The 27078-nt window shown below is 42.2% G+C and overlaps 4 protein-coding genes across 5 annotated transcripts; 3 read left to right on the top strand and 1 right to left on the bottom strand.

Annotated features, from left to right (window-relative positions):
• The first annotated feature begins 488 nt into the window (after positions 1-488).
• Positions 489-2842, top strand: LOC115672713 (peroxidase 10). Of its 2 annotated transcripts, XM_056304956.1 has the most exons (5): positions 489-611; positions 895-1045; positions 1292-1483; positions 1597-1762; positions 2263-2842. In XM_056304956.1, exons 2-5 carry the CDS (start codon positions 899-901, stop codon positions 2667-2669), a joined length of 912 nt encoding a protein of 303 aa, XP_056160931.1. In that variant the 5' UTR covers positions 489-611; positions 895-898; the 3' UTR covers positions 2670-2842. The 2 variants fall into 2 exon arrangements, with proteins under 2 accessions (XP_056160931.1, XP_030450485.1); XM_030594625.2 differs by having other exon boundaries at positions 532-1045.
• Positions 2843-3898: 1056 nt separating this feature from the next.
• LOC115672715 (uncharacterized) lies at positions 3899-5288 on the top strand. The gene has a single exon (XM_030594626.2). It carries the CDS (start codon positions 4628-4630, stop codon positions 5039-5041), a length of 414 nt encoding a protein of 137 aa, XP_030450486.1. The 5' UTR covers positions 3899-4627; the 3' UTR covers positions 5042-5288.
• A 3849-nt stretch (positions 5289-9137) lies between these two features.
• Positions 9138-13905, top strand: LOC115672712 (peptidyl-prolyl cis-trans isomerase CYP40). Its single transcript, XM_030594622.2, has 9 exons — positions 9138-9395; positions 10253-10753; positions 11005-11092; positions 11176-11228; positions 11866-11970; positions 12255-12330; positions 12879-12916; positions 12998-13054; positions 13651-13905. Exons 1-8 carry the CDS (start codon positions 9225-9227, stop codon positions 13049-13051), a joined length of 1086 nt encoding a protein of 361 aa, XP_030450482.2. The 5' UTR covers positions 9138-9224; the 3' UTR covers positions 13052-13054; positions 13651-13905.
• Positions 13906-15880: 1975 nt separating this feature from the next.
• LOC115672683 (uncharacterized) lies at positions 15881-26622 on the bottom strand. Its single transcript, XM_030594571.2, has 13 exons — positions 26214-26622; positions 25682-25878; positions 25276-25374; positions 23568-23619; positions 22776-22874; positions 21007-21162; positions 20270-20572; positions 18728-19008; positions 18179-18307; positions 17810-17932; positions 16816-16923; positions 16387-16565; positions 15881-16223 (listed from the first exon to the last, which is right to left on the bottom strand). The coding sequence occupies exons 1-13, from the start codon at positions 26386-26388 to the stop codon at positions 16100-16102; spliced, it is 2025 nt and encodes a 674-aa protein (XP_030450431.2). The 5' UTR covers positions 26389-26622; the 3' UTR covers positions 15881-16099.
• Between the last annotated feature and the right edge of the window lie 456 nt (positions 26623-27078).

The raw sequence follows: 27078 nt of genomic DNA, 5'->3' as shown, positions 1-27078 counted from the left end.
GAGGTGCTTGTTCAAGTTCAGCTGGTCACTCTTTCAACCTTTGAATGAAATTTTCCAGCAAGAAGAAGAAGAAAGGAGAATGATAGAAGACAAGAAAAGAAAAAGCCTTTGATGAATTCTCCAAGGAAATTAGATCAAAATACAAGGCATGAAAATTCCTCATATGTCATCCTCCGCTTAATGATAATGAAATCTGTAGTGCCGAACCAGGCAATGTGATGGCTGAGTTAACCTTCCACTTCGTATAAACAAACATCATCGAACAAGCACGAGACGTACCGAAAAGAAAAACACCCACTCAAGCACGTGGATTGCATTTTCCCAACTCTTTTTGAATAAGAAAGAAAAGAATCTTCCAATTGCTCAGCTGAATTCGGATCTACATCTACCGCAACAGACTTTTCCAGCTCATGAAGTGAAGAACAAGTGCAGCCATCTCGTGTTCGGTTTGCTCGCCCAAAATTCGGCTCTTGTTTCAATTAAGAGCCGTTCCAACGATAATCGAAGCAGAGTACAATAACCCACCACGATTCAGAAGTCAAGGCCTGCATTAAAAGGATAACAACGCATGATGTAAGATATTTAGGGAACTCGGGTTTATCGCCTTTAAGGTGAAGTTTCTCGTCATCATGGCTGCTAATGCTGCTGATTAAACTCAAGTTGTGGATGTGGCCACTGGGTTTTAGCAACTATAGTGGAGTCACCACTGCTAATCTTCAGCCAATAAAACTTCGTTTAAGCTCACTTAATGTTGCTTATAAATTAGCCCACCTCCCTTCTTTCACTTGTCACACACAGTCAAGTCGAGCAAGCTATGGCTTCCAAGCACTTTTGGCTATTCCAAATCACATTGATTAGCTTGAACTTAGTAGTCTCTTCCTTTCCTGATTATAGCCGGATGGGCCAGCTCTCTCCGTATTATTACGACAGGTCCTGCCCTCGCTTGGAAATGATCGTCAGATACAATGTTTTGGTAGCCTTCAAGAAAGATACGAGGATTGCTGCCTCTCTTCTTCGGTTACACTTTCATGACTGCATTGTCGATGTAAGTAATTCGATCCCACTGTCGTCAAGATGGCTGCTCATTGCAAATTTTTGAGTTTTGTTGCTTCTTTTTGGTTTGGCGACTTGGCAGAGACATTTCTGTCATGTTTTTACCAGGAAAAGTCTTCACAACATTTGTTTTGCATTTGCATTGCTACTTGATACTGTGACATGGTTAACCATGTCACCGGACTCAAGGGCTATAGTATCTCTAAGACACTAAATGATACTACATGATCGATGTTAGGGCTGCGAAGGGTCCGTGCTTCTTGACGACACCATAGACATGAAGGGGGAGAAGAACGCCTTGCCAAATCGCAACTCTCTCCGAGGCTTCGATGTCATCGACAATATAAAAACCGACCTTGAGAAATTCTGTCCCTGCACCGTCTCGTGCACTGATATACTCACCCTAGCTGCAAGAGAAGCCGTCTATATGGTACTTACTAAACCCCCATTCTCTTCTTCTTCTTCTTCACGCATATAGTAGCGAACACAGCTCCTAAGCTGATAGGCACTTAAAAAGAACTAATTGGCATCGATGGAGTTTAGTCAGGTGGGCCTTATTGGGCCGTACCGTTGGGCAGAAAAGATGGGATCACGGCTAGCGATAAGTCGGCTAATGAACAGATACCGTCGCCTATCGAGCCTTTGGACAACATCATTGCTAAATTCACTTCAAAGGGTCTGGAGGTGAAGGATGTTGCAGTCCTCTCAGGTACTTAAATTTCTTTTGCATGCACAGTAATCCCAAAAAAGAATATTGTGCGGAGTCATTCCATGAGTAACGTGGCGAGGGCAATCATCATGATGTAAAAATATACGAGAAAGTATGCTTTTTTGGTGGGTTTCAAGATGGATCTCGATATTTGTTGACGACATTCATGTTTTCCGAAGATGTTAAATTGCAGTAACAAATCGAGGTGTATGTGATTTCAGTCCTTTCTGGCTTTCTTAGGACAGAACCTGTGATAGCGTTGAACAAAAGAAGAGTTTTCCGAGCAAACATGTGAAATCCTTGTCTTTTTCATTGATCGCCCAACATGAGCACGTGATGTTTTTGTACAAGGATTTTGTTTTTTTTGGCTGAAACTAGGATTGACTGGAGTATTAGGAATTAATCTGAGGAGACGAGATAACCAAGGTACACGTGGAAGCGCTGTATATACACAAGGTAATCAATTCTAAGTTTCCTTAATTTTTCCAAATCGCTTTCAGGAGGGCACACCATAGGCTTTGCGCAGTGTTTCACCTTCAAGAGGAGGCTGTTCGACTTCAAGGGATCCGGCAAGCCCGACCCAAATTTGGACACCTCCCTCCTATCGAGCCTCCAGAGCGTATGCCCAAACAGTGATGCCTCCAACACCAACCTCGCCCCTCTCGACTCCACCGTGGACACATTCGACAACTACTACTACGCCAACCTGGTCAACAATTCGGGTCTTCTCGAGTCGGATCAAGCCCTGATCGGCGACGCAAGAACCGCATCGCTCGTCAATTACTACACCACCAACCCCACCCTGTTCTTCAATGATTTCGCCGCTTCCATGGTGAAGCTAGGCAATGTCGGAATCCTCACCGGGCAGAGTGGGCAGATTAGGAAGAAGTGTGGCTCCGTGAACTAAAGTGGATTTAGTGAAATAAACGGGACATGTTGTCATCTTAAACAAAGTCGTGCAACATCTACAAATTATCAATTTGGTGCTCCTATGTTGAGTTGTGCTATCCTCACTAGATGTCCAAAGACATGATCAAATGAGAACATCTGAGAGGTAGATATTCCTCTTTTCTCTTGAAACATGGACTTCCTGTTTTAAAAAAGTTTTAAAATGCACAAATGCTGTCAAAAATCTAAAAGGATAGTGAGATCGACAGGTGAGTGCTTGGATTCCAGGGACATTATACAAGGAAAAAGCTGATAGATGCCTGACCAGCCATCCCCTCCCCCTCTCTCTCCCTAAGATGCATGCTTTTGACCTAGTCGGATCTGCCCAAATAATTTAATATCAAGAAGAGGTCCTCTGATCGAAATCGTCACCCCAGAGCGACATTATTCTCTGATTGCCGATTAGATTCTCCCTGCTGATTGATTACTGGCCTTTCTCTGCCTACAACATCTGTCAAATGCCTCTGTCTTCCTTTCTTACATATAAACAGTCCCTCCCCATTTTCAAAATCTGCACCATCCTCGGTGCAGTAAGTAGCAGGGCCCCATTTCAAACCGATCAGCAAGAGACCACCACCATTGGACCAATCTCATCTAACCCGTCTCTTGCTCCAGGAGAGACTAGGAAGTCGCTCGTTCGAACGATTCTTGCAACAGGGTCTCAACCAATTTCAGGCGGTGAAACACAAGAAGAAAGAGACTGGGATTCATCATATCAGGTGCTCAAATCGATTCTTCACATTATATCATCATCATACCGTGAAACAAAGCTCATCTATGAAGCCTTTTGACATACACATCATGTCCTGTCCTTGTCGTTTTCTCTTCTCGTATTTTCCGTGGATAGAGAAAAGGGGCGTGACACGCAGTACCACCCTTGCTGCTTCTTTCACTGTTATTGCTATGAGCGAGGAGAAAAGACAAATAAAAAAAGATGAGACGTGGAGTCATATGATAAGTTTCCTAGCACCAAAAGTTTCATTACTCTTTCTTTTTGTCCAAGGAAAAACACACCCTTTAAAGTTAAAGAAGCATGACGCTAACGTTTCGTTCTTCACGAATGGAATATTTAGGTTCGTGGAATGTTTAATTATAATGTGAAAGAGAGCTAACACCTTGTTTTTCAAATGCAAAATTCTTTCCTCTTTCTTTTTCGTTATCAAAGAATATATACTTCAATTCGGGAATTAAAGGACTCTTTCGGTTTCAGATCAGGTGCATGACCTCAAAAAACAAGCAGCACCTCTGATGGCCATGCTATATTCAAATAGTGGCCAACCCGGAAGGAAGTCATAAATTCCCCCCATACTAGAAAAGGTCCTGAGAAAGCTCTTCCCCACATTCCAAAATTTTATCAAAAAGATTATAAAAAAAAGAGAGGTTGCTTCTTGGGCTTTGCCCCTCCTCCACTCCAACTCTCTCTCTCGCTCTGCACAGTGCACACTTTACCTTTGACCCTTAGATCATCACAGATCAACTGGACCTCTTCCCAATTGTTCTTTTTTTTTTTCAAGAAAAGAAAAGCAAAAGGAGAGGTGGAAATGTAGGAAAGGAAGGAGGAAAGTAAACTCAAGCCCTCGGAAAAAGTTCCCCTTTTGTAATCGGTTCCTCACCGAGGGGTGACTTCTCTCTCTCCCCTTTCCTAAAAGCTCCAAAGCCCAGTGAAAGAATTTCTTCGCTTACAATCCCCATGAATCATAATGTCTACCTGCACAAATTTTTATCTCCCTAATCCGCCGAAGCCCACTTCCAAAGTTTTCATCTTTATGCCATCCTCAAATTCGTCTGTCTCTCTCAGTTAAAACCTCTTAAACCTCTCAGAACCTCACCGGTTATTTTCTCTGTACTCTCCCTGAGGACGACCCAATACACCTTGGGTTTTTTGCTCCCTCGGTGCCCCTTGCCGTTGATTCTGGCATGTCTACCGCCACGCCACTGTACGAGCAACCACCGCCCACGCCCGTGACGTCCCAAGCCTACACCTCCCACGCCGGCCGCGGCTCGGTCGGGCCGGTCATTGCGGTCCTCGCGGTGATTACGGTGCTGGGAGTGATAGCCGGCATGATCGGCAGGCTGTGCTCCGGGAGGCCCATCATGGGTCACGGCCAGTATGACTTCGAAGGGTGGATTGAGAGGAAGTGCTCCGCCTGCCTCGACGGCAGGGTCGACCCCCCTCCCCCGCGGCCGCCGGTGGCCGCCGCCGCCGTTAGCGGTGGCGCCGAGGAAGCGGCCCAGGAGGAGGCCGCGGAGGAGATTAAGGTAGAGGAGGAGGAGGAGGAAGAGGAGGAGCCCCAGCTGCAGAGGAGATCACATGGAGATGGCACTTCTTAAAATCTTGACAAAATCTCATTCGTCTGCGGAGTTTGTTCTTTTCCACTCTCTCTCTCTCTCTCTCTCTGTGAGAGCTGGATCTCTCTTTGATTTTGATAGCTGTGTTGGTGTTCTTAATTGTTTCCTTCAGTTATGATGTTTGCATTCTTTTGGTAGAAATCATAGCCGGGCTATTGTGAAGGCGATCTGCAAAATGATCCATTTCTCTCATCTCTAATATCCTTGAGAGGTTCATCTCATTGAGGAATTCAGGATTTTACCCCCCCTTTGAATTTCTTTTGCTTAAACATTAACGTTAAATTAGTCAGACCAGGACCAATTTAGGTAACATTTTCAAGAATTCATATAGCACATAAGCTGTCTCAGGGCACTAGTATCTCAAGAACACTGCTGTTGCAAAATGTTGCAGCTGATATGGCTACTGTGTAGGAGGTCCACAGGCTCTTCTTGGCTTTAAATTTGAATATACTCATTATTCTTCGCTTCTTTGCCTCTGCGGATTCTGACCATCTGCATTGAGTTGCACATGGCATTTTAATACTTTTCCAACTCTAGCATAAAAGACAATGCCAAGAGTTACGTAGCTTAGTTGCCATTCTTGGGCTCTAGATTTTCTAACCCTTTAAATAATAGACGGGCAATGATAGCCCTGTGCAAATTGTTGTTCGAAAGAAGCGCGTTCGGTCCGTCCTTCCTTTCTTTTCTAAGCTCCCTTAACTTATGGAAAAGCATAGCTTTTTCGAATAGAATTTTACTAGTTACGACACGGTTTACTTTTCGTGCGGATGCGAGTATATATTCGTAAACATATTTATATATATGTTTGTACGCATTTTAAATTATGGGAAGGGAGGTACTATTTCTCGAGTGAAATATAAAGACCATTGAATCAAGGAGGAGGAAAAGATCGTACTGCCAAAAAAGAGAGGCTGAGAAAAGGAAAAGCGAAAAGGGGAACAAAGTGGGGTGGCCATTCACTTGAAAATCTGTCTCACCTTTCCGGCCACAATGGAAGGAAGGAAGAAGTCGTGGCCACTGGCTTACCTTGACCGTATTTCGTAGGACGCGGCCACATCACATGACCTTTTCCAGTCGAATTCGCGTGGGGTGCGCCACCGAAGCTAGTCACAGTAAAGAGTCGAACATGTAATCATTTCTAACGGTACTCGCCCCGTCCAAGTTATTGCAAGATGCAAGAAGTCAGCTTCCTACTCGAAACATCATCGATGGATCGATTGCGGGAGAACGAACATGGTCGCGAGCATTTGCTTTCGTAGGCCAGGTCCGGGGCACCCGGGTTTGGCTCGAAGTTAGTCTTTGGAAGGACAAAAGGATTGGAATTGGATTGATTGTTGAAGGAGGAAAAATTCCGTGTGATGGGAGTCAGCTTTTCTTGTACCAGCCACCGCTTTCGAAGGCACAGTTCATATGTACTTTAGAAAGCCCTTCGTGGGCCTCATCCTATCGTGTTGGGCCCAGAAAGCCTTTCGTGTAATGCTGTCTCTCGCCTTTCTCAGATGGGCCTTTGTTGTTGTCGTACCTGGTGCCGGATTCATAAAGGCTTCTGTGGCTCCAACTCCTCTCCAATCACGAAGGGAAGAATGAATTCAGGAAGAGAAGACCCACATGACATTAAGAGCTTTAGAATCTTCACATCGAATGAATTCTAATGTGTGCTTCGTCTACCTTTCTCTCTCTGAGTCCGTGAACTAATCTCGATAATCCCTGAAAATTCGTTGAGCCCGTTGAGTTCATTGGGGCTTATCTCTTGACCTTGTATCTTATCTGGTTCCCTCGTTCGTCTTTCTCGGCATTCCCAATTGGTTCTTGTTAAGATCGTTAGAATATTTAAATATTAAATTATATCTTTATCTAACAGTTTAAGCTTTTTTTAGAACAGTTTGCAAGTTCTAAGTCCAAATCTTTCCAGACCCTTATTTACTTTCTAATTACACATTTTCACGCAAGAATAATTCCCTGCAAACCGTTATGGATGTTGCGATTGGATTTTCTTTCGACTTGATGCCACAGAATGCATACGTCTCGAAACTTGAAAATTAGTTTAGAATGACACTTGAGAACGATATCTAAAGAAACAAAGGACTTTAAAGCAAAAGTAACTAGGTACTCGTTTTCCTACCAAAGAACGTAGAGTGAAATTTTCAGGAAGTTGGTCGACTTTATTCTTTTGAGGGAACTCCAAAGGAATGCACCTTTTTCTTTAGCTCCTAGTTTTCAGCTGCATTATTAAAACAGCAAAAACAATAGGTGCTCGATCCTGTTATGGGCAGGAGGGCAGCCACTCCCAAAACGAAATTGTGGTCGTGAGCTCACCTACTAGCGTCGTGCATGATTTTGCAAAAGAAGCCTCTCGATCAGCTGCATGAAACTTGCATTGCATTGGCCCCCAACCTCCACTACATATCATGGAAGAACTCCGATCCGCAAGCAAAAAGCATCATCGAGCCAGCGCCAATGTGAGTCGAGAGACAAGTCATCTTTGCGTGTACTCAATGAATAATACACCCAAGACAAGAAGCATGCCCTCTTTTTAATTACTTCATCCAGCAATCGGCGAGAAGCCTTAGAACAAGAAAAACATATAATAACAAAGGGAATAAGCATCATCTCCTCCGTGGGACCCGTTTGTCCCCTTTCTCTTCTTGTCTTCTCTCAGTGTCCAATTCGACCGTGTCTGCACATGTAGACGATGGTCTCGAGAATGTGCGCGCGAATGCATCTACATATGTATGCAAGATCCGAACTTAGGTCTATCGGACCAAGTGCGGACCAGGAGTTGATTTTGCGAATCGGCGAACAGACGCCGATCTATATATTTCATTGATGATGCGGTGATTATAGCTAAGAAAAAAAAGGCAATTTGAAAATCGAAGAGAAAAAGGCCTGAACAAGATATTGGACAGTGGGCGTACCATAGGAACTCCCATGACAAGCAACGTACGTAGGTGACTCTATTTTCGAAGGGAAAATGATATAAATGGTCTCCCAACTTAAACACAATATGCAATGTAGTTCCTAAACTTTAGCCCAATGTGCAATGTCATCCCAAAACTTTCAAATTGTTTAATGTAATTCATAGACTTTTGTTACATGTTCAATTTAGTCCATAGACCAATTTTTTTTTCTCGAACTTAAATTAATGACATGACAACATTAAATATCTTCATATCTTCATATAGTTCAAAAACTACATTTAACACGTGACAAGTTCAAGGATCATATTACATATTAGGTTAAAGTTCAGGAAGGGACCACTCCCAATCACACACACACACTTATATATATATAGTCCTTTTGGACCTAATCATGTCCTTAAAAGTCTAAACTTTTGACTGGAGCCATCCCGTCTATCCAGGTGTATATACCTGACGAGCTGATAGGACCGCATTCCTTGTTTTAACATGTCTGTGCTCATACGTCCAACTCCCTAATTTAGGAGAGTTTTTCTTCCCTCTTTTGATAAAATACCCGAGTTTAGCATTTTAGAGTTGAAAGATGCCTTTTAAGGACATGCTCGGGTCCACGAGGGCTATGTATAGATATAGTCCTCATTTTTCCTCCATGATTTCTCCGTAATGCATATATGAGCCCCCAAACCGGCGATGAAAACGATGCCTTTCGCACGCTATATATGAAGCAAAGGGGGAAGGGGTCATCGCAGGGTTTTGAATTCAACCGGAAGCAAGCAAAGCAAAGCAAAAGCAAAGCGAGCACGGTCTCTCGGTCTCCCCCTCCCCCGAAAGAGAATGTTCTAGACGCGTCACGGGGATCGATCGTCGCCGCAACCAGACAAAAAAAAAAAAGGGAAAAGAAGAGAGAGAAAGTTGATAAGAGCCGCTGCATATTCTATTCGCGGGCGCTCAGCTCACGCGCAGGAGAGGCAGCCTAGAGAGAGAAAGAAGAGAGAGAGAGAGCGCGAGCGCGACGCATTTATATGTTTTTGCACAGAAGAGAGAGAGACAATGACATGGTCCAGCGATTTGGCTGAGTTGCCGCTCGTGGAGGATATATATAAATAAGGAGCGAGGGGGGAGCAGTTACTGCCATCGCTGCTTCCGCTAGGGTTTTTTTTTTTTTTTTGGTTGCTGCTGCTGCTCCGTTTCCTTTCCACGAAGACGGAGAGGTCTAGAAGAGCGAGGGAGAGAGCGAGCGGGAGCCGGAGATGGCGAGGCCGAGGTGCTTCATGGACATCAGCATCGGAGGTGAGCTCGAAGGCAGGATCGTCGCCGAGCTCTACACCGACGTCGCCCCCAGGACCGCCGAGAATTTCAGGTCTCTCTGCACCGGCGAGAAGGGCGCTGGTCCTCACACCGGCTTCCCGCTCCACTACAAGGTCAGTCGTCCTTCTTCCTTCCCCCCCCATTCGTTTCTAGGCGCGTCGGCGGCGCTTTTTGCGCGCGCGCGGAATGCCGGTCCGTCGTCGTTTCGATGTTGAATGGAACTGGTTCTCGAGGTTTGATAGTATGGAGCGGTGTCTGTGGATTCGAGGAGCGTTTCCAACGGCTTCGGTTGTGAGTGGAGGTTGATACTTTTGCGGACGGTGTGATTGTCTTAATATCGTGGGACAGGGGGCGAGTGATTGTCTTAATATGGTGCCGAGCGGCTCTGATTGGTTTGATGATGAGTCATTGCTGATACGCGGGAGATAGCGCGTAATGTATGCGTGATTTGGTCTAGAAAGATTGGCTAGATGTGAAAACTTGACCTCTCGTTGCACGAATGCATTCCTCTGCCTCTGAGAAGGACTAATAAGCGCTTCAAGGCATTCTGATTCGTTGTGTTACTGAAGGTCTGCTATCGGATACGGAATTATTTAGCAGTGCTTGTACTTTTGCTGTTGTGGGAAAGAAAGAGAAGCTGAGATATCATGATAATAGAGCTGTTATTGCCTTCCACTTACTCATAGGTAATTTTGGTCAATTTTTGCATATCATGGGATTAGAGAAGATTCTTCATCTTTTTATAAATCCTAGTTCATGGTACATTGGTTGAACCTCGACAACAGTGAATATTTCTGTAAGTTCTCTGTTGTTAGGGCAGATGACTCCCTAATTTGACTTCATATTTTCCATATTCATCGAAGCACTCCTGCCCTACTTTTTACAGAGTGACTAGATGGTTCTTCTCGTCTGGAAGGTTAAACGAAGAAATTATAGTCCGTTTCCAATGCTTCTTCTGGATTTATTGCAGGGGGTTCGCTTTCATCGTGTTATTAAAGGATTCATGGTACAAGGTGGAGATATCTCTGCTGGCGATGGTACCGGGGGAGAATCTATCTATGGCTTGAAATTTGAGGATGAAAATTTCGAACTGAAACATGAAAGGAAGGGAATGTTGTCAATGGCAAACTCTGGCCCAAACACAAATGGCTCCCAGTTCTTCATCACAACAACTCGCACTTCCCATCTGGACGGAAAGCATGTTGTGTTTGGGAGGGTAGTCAAAGGAATGGGAGTGGTCCGATCGGTCGAGCATGTTACAACCGATGCCGGTGACTGTCCTACCGTAGATGTTGCAGTTGCTGACTGTGGAGAAATTCCTGCTGGAGCAGATGATGGCATTAGAAATTTTTTTAAGGATGGTGATACTTATCCCGACTGGCCCGCTGATCTTGATGAGAGTCGTGCTGAACTTTCTTGGTGGATGGATGCTGTAGATTCTATCAAGGCATTCGGGAATGAAAATTATAAGGTAATAGATGCAGCTAAATTATTGTCAGATTCACAACGGAATGTCCGTATTTTCTCTAGAAGGTGAAGTGCTCTAAATACTCATTTATTGGTCGGTGAGTGGTGGAAGGCTCGTCTTTAGTTGATATCTCCATGAGCGAGGAGATCTTAACAATCTTTTTTCTTGTGTTGCTTGATTATGGTCTCTGATACTTTTGTTTTTGGTCCTTTTTACATCTCTTCTAATTTTGAGAGCTTTTCTAATATGAGCAGAAACAAGATTACAAAATGGCACTCAGAAAGTACCGAAAGGCCCTGCGCTATCTGGATATCTGCTGGGAGAAGGAAGGGATTGATGAAGGTTATTGTCTTCTTGCTTGATAGTATATTGTTTGATTTAGTCCATGCTATCCTGAAGTAATCGAGTTTTCGGGCATCTTGCAGTTGAGAGTTCATCTTTGAGGAAAACAAAGTCACAGATATTCACCAATAGTTCTGTAAGTTGCAAATTTCATGTTTCTATACTTTTTTACCGTCCATCTACGAGGTCGTCGTCCTATACCAGATTTTTGCTAAAATAAATAAGGAAGTTAATGATATTCGCAGGTTTTTTTTAATCAATGACGTTTGAGACACAAATATTCTTTGTGTTCAAAGGGGACAGGATATTGAAGAGAATAGTGCTTTCCAAAATTTATCCGCTGAATTGATTTTGCTTTATTGTTGTATCTACCATAAAAATTCAATTCCGTTATGCAATTTCTGTATGAACCATCTGGATGATTTCTATCAAAGCATTCTGATTCCATTTGGAGGTTACAATCGTTGAATTTGATCTATTGAATCCAATTGATTTTGCGTGCCTGTAAATGAATGTGTGTTGTTTCTTTCTCACAAACATTTTGTATGACCATCTACCAGTTTATGTATACCACTTTGGTTTTGCTTTGAAGAAGCATCCAAGTATATTAGAGATTCTATTTCGGTGTCTCTGTGAGCAGTTTCTTTCTACTCAGAGTTTATCAGGACATAAATGCTGCTGGTTGAATTTCGTGCATGCTTCTGCTCGATCTTCTTTTAATGGTGGCCCTAAATGTATGGTCTGATAATAGTTGCTTGATATATTGCGAACAGGCTTGTAAATTGAAACAACGTGATCTTAAGGGAGCATTGTTAGATGCAGAATTTGCAGTACGTGATGGAGAGAACAATGCAAAAGCTTATTTTCGACAGGGACAGGTTGGTGGTGTGGTTCTGGCAAATATTTGGGTCATTTGTGTCTGAGAAGTTATTGATTGTCACAATTCTGCTTCACGGTTATCTTCTGTGTGCTAGCTAGTTTGATGCAGTGTCTCTGCCTTTATTTGACCGTGAAGTTTTCTAAGCTTTTTGTATACTTTGGATATTTGAAATGGCACCTTCCTAAATGTGCCAATTTTTCTGCTGTGGTCTATGTTCTCATGGATGAATACATGCGGGTGCATTTGCAATCTAACATGCTATTTTCATTTTTTATCTGTCAGGCTCATATGGAACTTAATGATATTGATGCTGCAGCGGAAAGCTTCTCCAAGGCATTAGAATTGGAGCCAAATGATGGTAAGGAACAATTTTTTACTGCAATATATGTAAGTTCTTTGTTTTTTTTTCTTTTTGAATAAGTAACCATTAGCTTCCACTTCAACAAGTGGGAATGCTACAACTCACGACAAGCCCCAAAGTATGCATATCCATATCTAACTAGCTGACAGCCTGACAGTTTATCTAGGCTTTTGAAAAGATTAACATTTGACTATGGAAAATGGAAAGCCAAGGTAGTCTGTCTCTCGTATCATTACATTGTTTTTTATTTATTTATTATATTTTGGTTCGGTAGTGGTTAGACAGCTGTTTTTGTCACCTGTCTTAGGTTTGGTAATTTTGTTGGCCAAACTTGGTTATCAGGAGTGGTCTATGTGTACGAGTACCCCTTTTTGTCTCATTTTGTGTTGCTTCTGGGGAGAAATAGAGTGGACATCTTGAAAAAGTAGAAACTTGCTTGCACTTCAGAAGTTGAAAAGTTAACTATTGAAATCGTGATATATTGCATTGTTGAGGTTTTGGTTGACATTCCATTTACCCTTCCTCCTGTTTGTCACTTTCTCCAGGTGGGATCAAGAAAGAGCTTAATGCTGCCAAGAAGAAGGTTAGCTCTTGTTTTGCTAAAGTCAATATCTAGGAGCTTCGCATCATATTGAACTGGACTTTTCCACTTATCTTTTGGCAGATTTTTGAGAGGCGCGAACAGGAGAAGGCAGCATATCGGAAGATGTTTCCATAACAGGTCTGTATACTACTTTCCATTATAACTTCTCTTTACTTCACCACAAGCTATCGGCCTAGGTATTTAGAAAGTATCCGAGTCTCATAGGATACACACTACTACCTGTCTTCAAATCCTATACTGTTCCGTAGTAAGGGTGAGCTTCTCTTTCTTTCTGGCAATGGCAAGCATCTTCTTGCAGCCTGCACTATTGAGGGGGTGTATCTATATGTAGTGGCAGCTTTGTGTGTTAACGTTGTTGAGAAGAGATTGTTTTGCCGTGATACCTGTTACTGTTTCAAGGTAAAAATGAGAATGTCCAGAAGAACCTGATCCTTTGTTTTATTTTTACGTGAGTAGTAATCCTGTTTCTGTGACGTTATGACGTCGGTTCTTGTGGTTGTGTTTTCGCAATTTTTGAGGTTGACATCATTGTATGCACGCACATGTGCCATGCACGTGCAATATATTCTTGTGACATGGGAAAAATTAATTTCCTGAAAAGGTCATGAAACCAAATTTTGGATTGTGGTTGAGCTATTTACGCAGTTATTGAGTCAGGTTGATATTCTAATAGCTCTACCCTGTGTTTTGTGTTTTTTTTTTTTGGCTGGCAGGTGCTTCACTATTGCAGACGAAAGCACAAAGAGTCTTTGCAAACCAAACTGTATAGATTGGAGGCAGGGATCAGATCAAAATTTTTAATTGCAGTTATAATACAGTTGAAATACATTAGGATAAGAGTTTTGTTTACACCCGGGGGGGAACAGTAAGGAAATTGTGACTAGTCGTCGTTGCCCAATTGGCATGAGCAGGGAGGACTTTTTTGGAACTGGACATTTTTTTATTACTATCTCGTCATTTCGGTTAAATCTAATGTAGGGGCCTTTGTCTGTTTCAGGGCCTCTCTCCTGGGGGGACACTTAGCTATTGGTGTCGACCCCGTGAGTGTGCCCCCCCAGCATGATTTCAGTCCATCTGAGCAGGGAGTCAGCTCAATTTTAGTGGAATTGAGTAAGAACCCTCCGCCGTCTTTTCTGTCCTTTTCGGTCTACCCATTGGATCTGGCCCCATAAATTGATTACCACATTGAGTTTTTTTTTCTTTCTTAGGTCAGAGATTACTACGTTGATTTTTTATTTTTTTTTTGTCGAAACGTTGAGTTAAGTCGGCCCATATTTGCACTTGAATCCCCATTAATCGATTCCGGTTCGAGCCTTGTGGGCAGATCTGGGCCGAATACAGGCCCCATTCCTGCCCCCGCTATTCTGCTTCTGTGGGCCCAATTTTCGGCATCGTGTAGACCATAATTTGGTCAAGGCTCTGGTATGGGCCAACGGCCCAAAATTTGCCCAGGCCAGAGCAGTAATGATATTGGGCGCAACGCTCAAATTTGGGCCCAAATGAGCAAAACCTGTGGAACAGATCCAGCCCGCCCAACTAACGTTGTAATATAGGCCTATTGGATTTGAATTTGGGCCTAAAATGGGCTCCTCGTGTGCCTTTGTTGGATTCGTAGTTGAGGAAGTTGGGCCCCAATTGGGGCCTTATGTGAGGTCGAGTTGGGCGTCATTCGGGGAGGATAGCTTAGGCCCAAATTTGGGCCGTATCATCCCTAGGTCAGGTTTATCTCCAACGTGGGCCTTGAATTGGTCTCGCTTTGATCTCTAATGTTGGCTTTTATTGGGCCCTATGTTTGCCTTTATTGGATTTCAAATTGGGCCCTTGACTTAGGCATATTAGTGTCAAGGTTTGCGCCCTGTTTTGCGCTTTATCGTACTTGAGATTTTACCCGGGTTTGGGCCTCATAGGGCCCAGATTTTGACCCATTGTGGGCCTTATTGGGTTCATTGTTCGGCTCTCTTTTGGGCCCAATTAGGCTTGAATTTGCTACTTATCGCGCTGAGGCTTGGGCGCAATGCGCGCCTTGTTTTGGGACACAATTGAGGCCTTATGTGGCCGAGGTTGGGCCTTATTTGGTTCACATTTTGGTCCGTCTAGGGCCATTGCTTGGGCCAAACGCGGGCATATTGGGGCCCTACTGTATCATTGGGCTTGAAGTTGGGCCACAATACGGGCCTCATAGGACAAATCGTGGGCCTGCCGATTCTGCTCTGGGCCTTTATTTTGCCTTATTGGGCCCACGCTTGGGCCGTAGTGGGCCTCCATGGGTCCATCTTGGGTTCTAGTGGGGCCTATATCGGGTTTGATATTTTGCCTTATTGGGCCCACACTTGGGCCGCCGTGCGCCTTGTTCTCGGTCCGAAGGTGGGCTTTAGTGTGGGCCTCATGGTATGTTTTGTCCTAAGATGGGCCTTATCGGTCAAGACCTGGGATGCACTTTTTGGGCCTTAAAGCTTGAAGGTGGGCCTCAATTTGGGCCAGCGTTTTTATCGGGCTGTTCATAAGGCCGATCTGGGCCCAAACTGCCCATAGCACATAAATGTTTTTGAGTCCACAAATGATTTTTTAGGCCACTGGACTGATCAAGCCCAAGGACCAGACAGAAATGATCACCGCCACAGCACATTATAGCACTCGAACGACGATGACTATACTATGACATGTAAATTCTTCTAAGATTACTTAAGCTATTGACACGCCTATAGATTCCTCTAAAAAACAAAGGGTTTGATATTAAAGAAAGAAAACACCGCCAAGGGAATCATTAAAAGAACAAAAGACACCTTCACGCATTACAGGAGAGAAATTTGTAGTGGCGAATTCCCTATATAGATGTCCTCTTTGTCGAACAGCTTCCAGAATTATTCCGGTCCAAAGCTTGTACCGCCTAGATAGCTCTTGAGCTCGTCTCCGACGTTCATATTTGGGAGATCTTCAATGGGGTTTTAAGATAGAAACTTCGCCTTTAACCAAAGCGCTTCAGAATTACAACCGTGCATATACGGACACTATGTTGGGATACATATAAGATGAGTGAAATGTCTCTCTAGTTGACCAAAACTTTAGGAACAGGTCATCTCAAGATCGACAAAATAATAGTGAAGCAGTTATCGAGATTTTCAAATGCGATGCAAATTTGAAAATCCATTACCAGTGCAGGGGCTACAAGTTGTAATCATCAAGCCCCAAATCTCTGAGTGCGTCTGTAGCAGCATCCCTACAGCTTTCATGGTTTTGCTTTGCTTTTCTTATATACTTCTCGATCCCATTATTAAGCAAGAGAGTCCTGTTCAACGCCAAAGTTAACCTCAATATAACTTCATACATGGCATGAATAATTCTGACAAGTCATAATTGTAGATTACTATTGTTCTTGTATGTAATTTTCTCACTCTATACGGAAAAATATGCATTTTCTTTTCATAACTAGTAGACTTTATGAGACTTACCTGTTCTCCGCATTTCTAACAACAAGGTTCCGGATCATGAGACAGGAGCTCCTTTGCAATTGTTGTGCTAAAGGAAATTTTTGCATGGACTGCATAGCAAGATCTCCAGCTCCTGCTTCAATAGCACAGGCTGCATTATCTGAAGATCTCAAGCAGAGCACTGAAATTATATACATAACCTAAATCACCATCAAGAGGATCATGTTAGAAGACATTCTATGATACTGAAATGACAGGATAATGCAATTTAAAAGGGCAAGACTTTTGTCATCTGCATTTAGTGTATAAATGAAGCTAATGCATAAACTTAAAACTCTGACTTAAAGTATCTTAAATGTTACTGATATCGAGTCACACCAGCGTGAGGGATAGATGAAGTTATCAGAATAGCCATGGTACTCGTAAAGACAATGATTTATAGTTTCTTGCCTCTTGCAGAACTGAAGGATCCTCAGAAAATCGGGAAGACAGTCTGATGAGCCTATCAAATCCACCCTTCTCAATGATGGCATTCTTGTTTGCATCGCTTCCTGCCAACTAACGGAACAATTAAATTTAGAACCTTCAACAGGCGCCGAGTACATAAATAGGACTGATCATATTCATCTAATAGGAGACTTCAAGGCATTCGATCTGGTTTTCTATTAGTCCACTTAAAATAGTCAAGTCAATGAAGCCAGGAGCACAGTTGAAAAGTTTCTCCAGTCTAAGGGTACAGCTGAACAGTCAAACAGTTTGTCTGAGCCTCGATCACATTCAAATGATACTCTTAAGAGACCCTAATGATGGATATAGAAAAAGCTGAGGTCCTCCAAAGTACCCGAAGCAGATTGTTTGGTTCCATTTTGTTATGCCACTTCTCAGGTGACGGTTTTCCAGTTCCGGTTACTCTAAAAACTGTTTGGCACTCGAACTGATCCCCAAGCATGTAATGACAAGAATTGAGTGCAGGAAACTCTATACAAACAAGACTTGAGGCTAACATGTACAGGAAACCACAGGGAATGTTGACGCAATCAGAAAGAGAAATAGAGCATGAGATGGTTGAAAAAGCCAAAAAGATTGTCATGTGGATAAAAATAACTCATTCCCTCTGGACCCTTCCTTCTTCGAGAATATGTTGAATTGGTATTTCAACTTTCATATGTCTGCTAGTAGATGTCCCTGAATATTATTAGGTAACTAATACATCCAGAAAAATATTGAAAAATATGTCTCTGAATATTATTAGGTAACCAAAACATCCAAAAAAATATTGAAAAATATTAATTGGGAACCTTTCAAATATGTGTGCTGTAATTTGACGAAAAAAAAAATTGTGTGCTGTAATGCTCATTACTGTGTAGATGAGTAAAACACTTCACCACCATGTGAATCGATAAAATGAAATCCAAATTTTCAAAAGAGTTGATGCACTACATACCTTAGACAACAGAGAGCAGGAGACTCTGGCTATAGATTTGTTGCCTTGCTCTCCACTGTCATCAATGCAACGAAGAAGTGCATCAATGCCACCATTTTCTGCAATATATTTACAAATTTCATCCTGCAATTTTCACCATCCTTCACCATTCAGACAGCAAAAATAATCCCGAGTTGGAAAATCAGTCTTACACTTAAAAGAGATCCTATCAAATACTAAATTATTAAGCCTCAGAACTTAGCTGCAGCACGGAAGAAACTGAATGGACAAAACCTTTGAAAGAATTATTTATATTGTAGATTAAGCCCCACTAAGTGTCAGATATCAAAGCTAGTAACTAAGTGGATTCATCAAGCACAGGATACATACATTGACAGCAATAGACTTCAAGGCAATGCATGCTGAAACTAGACTGGGTGAGGTAATCCCTTCATGGAGTGAGTCTACCAGGGCTCCTGCGATTCCAGCTTTTGCAAATTTCCGAGCATAACCATACACCTGCGCTTTGTTGCATCAAAAAGACCATCCTACAATACTTATGGTAGTTTCAGCTTAGCTATCACCAATTTGAATTAAGATTACACATAGCTTACCAAGCATTATTGCAATTTTCTACTGAGTTTTGTACATTTCGAAGAAGGCTACGAATTAATTAATTACCAAAAGGCTATTTACACAGATAACCTCAGAAAATGCAACACTATGGACAACCAACCAGCATCAACATAAGCTACAGTATCATCAGACTGACAAAATTATCAGCGAATGAAAAACAGACTCCATGACGGGTAAGCTACCAGTTTCCTAGCAGTTCTACCATACACTAGATTTCCCATTTTACATCCAACCCTAAAGATGCGAACAAAATTACAAGGAAAACAAAGAAAAGACAAAGAAGATAAACTAGTTTCTACTCACTTGAGAAGCCACAACACGATTATCATCCGCTGTTAATAAAGCACATATGGCGTCATATACACTTTGGATGCAGACTTCTCTCTGCCTGCTTAGTATTTGCATAATAAGCTCATCAATTTTCAGTTCCATGAAGGATTCCTTGAGGATCTCATTCCCAGTTGCAGCTGCAGCGACGGTGGCAAAACCATTAACCAAGATCTCAAAATTTTTGCTGATTTTGAGAATACCCACAATTATTCTTGGTCCATCGCTATTTTTAAATGTTTCTGTGCTCTGAATATCTGTAAGAAACCCTGCCATGTTAGGTAAGAATAAGACCTGTAATGTAAATGTAACAACGGCAACAATAGGAAAAAGCAGACACTGATTACAACATTTTCTTGGAGAGAAAAAAAGGATGAAAGTTTGACGCCCTCACACCTAATTTCAGATTCGAAACACGCATTGGATCCGGACAACTTCATTTGTCTGCTATGTACAAGTTGCAATTGCTCGTGCCACTACGTATTATGAAGCAATTTAACCAATAAAAGGCTAAGTTAGTGGGACATATCACTTATGCAATACCCCATGGACCAAGGCTGCACAAGTAAACCTCCCAAACTGGAAATATAGGAGGGTCATGACTCATAGATGCCCTTTCCATTGGAATATAGACAATTTTAATTCTAAGTCTCATCTCTACTTGCTCAAATTATTCTATTCTCTCGTTAGAGTCCTCCATTTCATAGCCCTATAAAATTCAAATTGCTTTGGATGTTTTCTCTCGCTAGATACCTAATAATGAAGAAAATTTAATCATTGTTTCATAAGTCAAAGTGAAGAAAGTATAAAGCAATCAACCAAGCTCACAGAAACCACCACACGTTAGCCAAAGTATTTGATTAACAAGCAAGCCTAACTTTACAAGAGAAAACCATTTTTTCTAACTGCCCCTGAATGGTAACAACAGTGCCTTCTTCGGCTAAGAAAATGTCGTGAGAGAAGCTAAAGATAAATGCCCCAATAACAAAATTTATCAATTTCAGATCATCAAAATTTGACTTTGGAAACCAATAGTCTCAAAAAAAAATTAGTCTATTTTGTCCAATATTTACTAATGTAGACCGATCAGCGACAGTGATGGCTAGGGGTTTGCTACCACAGATGTAAAGTTGGAGCATAATGATCATGGGACAGTTTGATAGTTTACTGCTGTCTTGATTATTTCCTAGGAAAGGATTATCATCTGCATGTGCCCAAAAGCTTAAGAAGCTAAGTAGGAGCTAGGGGTGTAATTTTGACAATTAGGCAAGAGAGAGAGAGAGAGATTAGAGGTTATCCACTAATGCAGCTGCTATCGAGCCACCCACGCGATCATTTCCTGAATGAGCCAGAACCAGAAGAGACAATGGACTGAAGCGTATGATTGTGAATGCAATGTGCATCAAGCTAGGCCAGCTAGAAATCATATTATAAGAAATTACAACAAACTGCATCATAAAGGGTGTACTTGCTAAAATTAAGCATATATAAGGAGGACAAATGATTAAGCACTTTTACCGTAAAGCAATGGTGTTAATGCCTTCAGACATGAGAGGAGAACACTGTCGCACTCAATTGGGATCTTAGAACAGAAGGAACAGACCAATTCTACTCCACCATTCCTCATCGCAATGGCTGCATTTCCAGATTCTTCAACACACAAATGAGCTAGCCGATCAAATAATGCCACAAACTCGCCGTGCACCTCTTTATCATGAATTGGAATCTTAAAATCTGAATCTATGCGCTTCAACCCATCCAAGCACTGTAGCACTGGATTATCTTTGGCACCATCCTCTCCTGGTGCGCATGTCACAATCCCTGAGAGATTAAGTTATGGCGACATTTAGTGAGAAGGATATCAATAACCTATCAGATCCACCATCCCAGTCCGAGTATTAAGAAAATGTGAGAACATGCACATACTTCAAAGCATCAACAATCAGAACTCAAGATGAGCATCACTACCAGTTCTAGAACATGACAGATTTTACACATCGAACGAAGGATTTCCCTGGACATCCTTCGATGACAGGATCCACAACCAGCGCAAGGTTTTCTTAAAATACAAACGCAGAACGAGGAGACAAAACGCCTCAACCGAGGATCATCCTTAAATGCGTCAACCGACTACTAGCGTCGCTGTTCTAGCGCGAGAACCAAACAGGATAACGTCCTGATGTAGAAAAACGAAAAAACAAAATCACGAATGCAGGAACGATCGTCAAAACAGAGGGATTGAGAGAGATCGAGACCCGTGAGATCGACGCCTTGAAGAGAGAGGGTTTCGATGGCGTCTTGGAGGGCCTCCGCGGGGTCCATCCCGAGGTCCTCCATGTTCTCCCTCACCAGATCATCGAACGCCTCCTGCGAGATCGCGCGAACGCCCCCCGACGGTCCCATTTTCGCCCCTAATCTCGAGCCTTTCTCGAGCGACGGTCGTTCCTGGAGTTGTTCGACGATCGTGTGCTTGATTTTGAAGATCGGATCTGGTGTTCACTCGAGTGAGGGAGGGGATCGAGTTTTCCGGCGGGAAGCTCCGGCGGCGATCGCGGAGGTGTTGCTCTGCGACTGCGACCACTACAAGCTCCGCTGAAGCTGTGCAATGCGCGCTGGGGCTGTGCGAGTTTTCCCGGTTCGAGGATTGGGTATTTGAAGTTTGAACGACACCATTGCTCCCTGGTCCCTTCAGCCACGGGGTAAATTTCGACCAAAAAAAAAACAAAAGCTACGGGGTAAATGAAAAAAGTTACATGTGAATATGCATGTCTATATTTGCAATTTATAAGAGTTTCAATCATGTTTAATTTTTTTTAAATAATCAAATTATGCGTGCTGTAAAAGATTGTTTATATAATTTTTTTTTTTTAAAAGTCAGAGTCAATATTAGAAAGAGAAAAAGAGATCGTATATGTTAGATTTTATATCATGTCATAGGTTAAAAGCCTCGCCCACTTATCCTTTGTCTCAATCGAATTTCTATTACAAGTTCATGTAATTACTTTCCACGATATGATATCTATCATGATCCATTTAGCTAGTTCCCATAAAATTGAACAATAAATACCTCTATCAACAACGACACAAAGGTTGATTTGTGTAAAGAACAATTTACACATTATGTGTCCTTACCAAAAAAAATTTACACATTATGTGTACTCATCAACTCATCTCAATTTATGAAATTTCAAATGCCCATGAAATAAATAAAAAAAAGACACTAGATTTGAAACAGACATATTGTGTCGGTCAAAATTGTTAAACCCACGTGGAAATTGTGAATTAAATACCCTATATTACTTTTTCATAGAATAGATACATAAAGAATAAGAAAAATAGTTTGCAAATAAAATTCTTTTAAATACTATTAAGTAGTTCGGCGTAAGATACGTTATAACCTCAAGCACTTTTAGTAGATAGAACAAGAACATGATCCTATCATGGTCATCTCGAACAAAAAGTGGATCTCATATTATGAATCGTGAATGAATAAAATATACAGAATTTGTCGAAGGACTTTTAGACCCGGTCAGAAATTTTTACAATTCGTTCGTCAATTTTTAATAAAAGTATGTCAAAAAATAGGTAGTTTCAAGGCCAAGATGCCTCGCATCCACTCCGCTATATGTCCGAGAATTTGTAGGGCGAGCTACTCGCTCGTTTCAATCCAGCATCTACACGACGTGCCCCGGAAGGAATCGAACTAGAAGCATCCACATTAGGCACCAACTTGGATAAGACGCCAGTTTCTCTTCTCGCTGAATACACCCACTTGCGCAACATTCTCTTTTAGAATCACAACTAAAAATTTGCACCAATGGAACGATTCATAATGAAAGTAAGTGGTAAATACGCTGTGATAATCTTTATTTACAAACCATGGAATGTCGACCCCATCCCAATGACTCAACACTCGTGTCAACTCTTACCATATATACAGGTAACCCAGAAGCTGCAGAATGCACATGCAAAACACTCGTGGTTTACTCGTGCCTTAGTTGGGTGTCGCCCAACTCCCTCACGCGCTGGGCAAGCCGTCGTCTCTGAAAAAAGCCGACTAGACGTAGCATCATAAACAGTAGAACGGCAGTGTAGTCAAAGACTCTCACAATACCCAATCTACCTGTACAACAGAGACAATGGACTGTTATCAGATAGCAAATCTTCTTAGAAGAGAACAGCCGTAGCAACCTTCAATACAGATTGGCATTCAGATGAAGGAGGAAAAAGAACGGCTATCAATGACGCAGTTGCAGTGTTGTCTGCTCCATTCATGAGAAAAAGTGAAGCACACCACAGACTACACCCTCCTTTTTGATTTCCCCTTCTCTTCCCAGTTTCAAGGTTCAGCTGATTTCTTAAATCGAAAAGTTCTTACGATCAAGTAGAACCCAGGAAAAATAAACGAACATCTTCTACCATTTTTTGAGAGCCCAATATAGCAAGTTCACCCAGTGTCCAGGTACAACTAAACTACGAAAAGATGGGTCACACAAGGATTTTTGCAAATAAGAGTAGGGTTGTCAGCAAAGCCTTTGCAATTCATCTTTTTTTTTTTAAAGCCATTCCCATTAATTTGTATTACAATCCCTCACCAGTCACCACAAACGAAAGTCACATGACCAGACACGTTTTCCAATCAAAGTATGCAGGGCATGCAAACATCAAGTAATCAAGGAGGAAAGGCATCGAAGAAGTTCGGCTCCCACCAAAGACAAATGTTAACTATCTATTGTGTCTTGTTAAGAACGACCTGACACTGATGTTCATCATTCAAGCGGCAATTTTCTGGCTCCCACTAATGAGAGAAACTCACCTGTCGGAATGAAGTCAAAAGGTGTAGCCATATACAGAGCACTCAGTAACATCTGCAAATCACGAGACAGAAGCCCAAATGCTAAGAGCTCAATCCGAAAAGTTAGTTGATAAACAATTCATAAATATATTCATACAAACTAAAAACAATTGCCACGGCTGCACCAGCTTTAGATACCATGAGTGTATCTAACACACTATCCAGGAACTTACATATTGAGTTACATCTGCAAGATGGCAGACTAACAAATTCTGACAATTTGGAATAATACAATGTATCCAACCACCCAGAAGAAGAAATGACTGTAAGAGTTCCACTTCGGTTGCTTATTGCTATGCAACTTGAAGACTTCGAAGACCCACTTGGCATGTTCATTTACATACAAGCAAGGCCCCTACATTTTGGCATGTTCCTAGTATAACTATATTATGACTCAATCATCAGCCGAAAGAGCAGCAGATCTGACAGATTGATGGACACAGTTTTAACCTATCTCATAGAACCACTTAAAAAGAAAGGTGAAAAACAGAGCTGGGCAGCCCTGTCTATACAAGCGGTACTCCCTTTTAGCCCACAGACCACCCAGACACATATTTTCTTTAATACTTTCGTCAATTTCAGAATCACATAGCTCAATATTAATTAGGCCCTACAGAAAGGCCTATCATTATGAGTCCCTGAGCTAGTGAGTTTCCCATGATCAGTCTACTGTTCACCGCTAAACAACTGTAAATAAAAACCTCCCTCACTAGCGATATCTATCCTAGTTGTCTTTTGTCTTCCAAGTCCTCAGCTGTACTGGTATTAAGTCTACTGTTCACCGCTAACCAACTGTAAATAAACATTTCTCAATAGCTATACTGTATCCTTATTGCCTTTGGTCTTCTAAATCCTGAGCTGTACTGGTGTTAAAAGCAATGTGGGCTCATATCTGCATCACTTCCCTTTTACTTTTTCTCACCCTGGACTGCGCTGGTGAACCTAATATGCTATAAATAGAAGAAATCTAGTATGATTATAGGCTTCAATTCGATGGAATTTATGCAAACTCAACAACTGCTAAAGCACATGGAGAGGCTTAAGAGGTGCTTGATGTGAATCCTGAAGCCAGGGCTAAACAAGTATCCAAAATTTGCCTCCTCGAATAAATAGATTACATCACCTAGAAGATATGCATCCAACCGCTTTTCTATGCATTGGAAAGAAAAACAAGGAATCTTTGTCATTTCCATACTCACAAAGCTATATGTCATTTCTCCACTGCATCATCACCGCTTATTCGAATGATGCAACACCCAGACAATTTGTTCTGGCATTCTGTATGTTCGCCAGATTCTATGAAACGACCATAGATTTCATGGATAATGCCAGCAGGGGGGAAATGAAAATGACGAGTCATGACAAACACTTTCCCACTCTGTTAAGTAGACCGCCTACTCCTTCTCCAAAATGGAAAAGCTAGGCATACAAAGAAGGTATGCAAAAGTCAATATACAAAATGGCGAGTCACGATTATATTGGATACATACACATTGGTATATCAAAAGTTGCTCCTTTAAAATTATAGTTTTTGGTAGACAAGCACAGGCATCAGCAACAAAACTATGCTTCAGATTTAAGCACCAAGCACTCCTCAACCCAATGCAGTGGTAGAACTGGATATAAAAATCAAGACTGAAAAGATGGGCTTAAATGAAGGATGTCTTACTGCTATAAGGCGAATTTCAGAAACACTGGGATGAGGTCTATCTGGATCCAGCATTCCTAGAAGGTATCTCTTGACATACGATGGCAACTGATACACTTTCTGTAAGGGCAGGAGGACAAGCATGTCAGAAGGCCTCGATATATGTAGTGAGGCATTAAGAAAATGCTACATGAGATGTTCACAGTGGCCAAACAAGAAACAAGTATAGGTAATACACCGACATGTTTCAAATCCACCAATTGCTAATACGTATGGTTCAAGAAGGTCACCCTTCTTTTACTTCCACTTTTTGTTAGCCTTCTTCCCTGCTTTCTTAATGGGGACAGGGGTTTCTAAACATCTTTTCTCAGATCAAGATACTGTCATACTCTGGATGCAAATGGAAGGCTCGTAGATTCATACAAACCTGGACGAAGCCCCGCGCCCCGCCGACGAAAAGGAGATTGTACCGATGAACATCTGATAGAACCTTAACAATCTCCTCCTCGCGCCGATGAAGAAGCGACTCCTGCGGCGTCAGTCTATAAATGCTGCGAGAGCACATGGGACACTTGCAAGGCGCCGACGTGGCAGTATAATTCCAAAGTTGCAAAATGCAACTGGCTGCATTCACAAAATCTCGTAGCCATCAGACCGTAATCACAAGCCATATTTCGGAAAGAGCACTTGCGATGTACTACCCAGAGACAGCATCACAGGGACTTCGGCAAGGGCCAATTGCCCCTGTTCATACGCATGCGTTCGTTCGAAAAAAGGAACTAATTTTGACCTTGCGGCATCGAAAACGAGGCGCACGTGATGCTTTCAAGACACGAGACGACACGGTCGTCAGAGGCTGATTACAAGGTCACTCCGCAATCATAATCGTGTTCTACTTCGGTAGCTCTGCTCGCACCTCATCCGGGGAGAAAAGGAAAGAAAGGGGCAAAAGAACTCACCGCAGTACCAGTGGCCGCAGGCGGTTTTGCAGGGGACGGTGAAGTCGCCGAAGCAGATGGGGCAGACGTCGTCGTCGGGAGGCAAATCTTGCTTCCTCCCCCGGTCGATCCGATCGCCGTCGGGACCTTCCCGCCCCGACGCCGGATCCATCTCCATCTCCATCTCCATCTCCATCCCGCTTCTTCCTCTTCCGCTCCCCCTCGGAGCGCTGCGAATTTCGCTGCCGGCCGGTAGGGTTTTTAGCCGTCCGTCCGGTTCGCGATCGCTTCCCTCGGGGCTTCGATGCGGATCATTTGCGAACCCGGGGGCGGTGAGTTTTGGTCCAGTTCGCGGCTTCACGGAGTAAAATTCGAGCAGATCGAGCTCGGGGCGGGACACGTGTCGCCGCGCGAGCTCATTCGTGGGCGGAGAATTTTTTTTTTTGGACTTAGGTGGTCACGCCGCCTAAATGTTTCCCTTTTTTCGCATTAGCTTTTGTTAGATTTGTTTTGTTGGGTAAATTTCGTAGCGAGTGATTTTTTTTTTAGTTTTAACGCTTCGGGCAAGCAAACAAAAAACGAAATATCAGTTTTAAAAATGATTTTAATGGAATTTGCTCTTCTTTTTCAGTAGTGAAATTTTTATCCTGGAAATTATATGTACTTTATAAAATTTATGTTCCGTTTGTTTCTCGAAAAATGAATAAATTGAAAAATATTTTTTTTAAAAACGATTGTTTATATCACTATGCTTATATCACTTACACAAATAAATGGACGAAATCTTTTCATTGTTCACAAAAATATTTAGAGTAGATACTTAAAAAAATTTATTGGCTAATTATTTCAAATGATATAAGAGATCATTTTTAAGAGAATACTTTTT

This window comes from Syzygium oleosum, unplaced genomic scaffold (assembly GCF_021117445.2).
Source record: "Syzygium oleosum isolate NSW1041296 unplaced genomic scaffold, Sole_v2.1 Sole_v2.33, whole genome shotgun sequence".
NCBI classification, from domain to species: domain Eukaryota; kingdom Viridiplantae; phylum Streptophyta; class Magnoliopsida; order Myrtales; family Myrtaceae; genus Syzygium; species Syzygium oleosum.
Note: the sequence above shows the minus strand (reverse complement) of the source record. Positions and strands in the feature narration are given on the sequence as shown.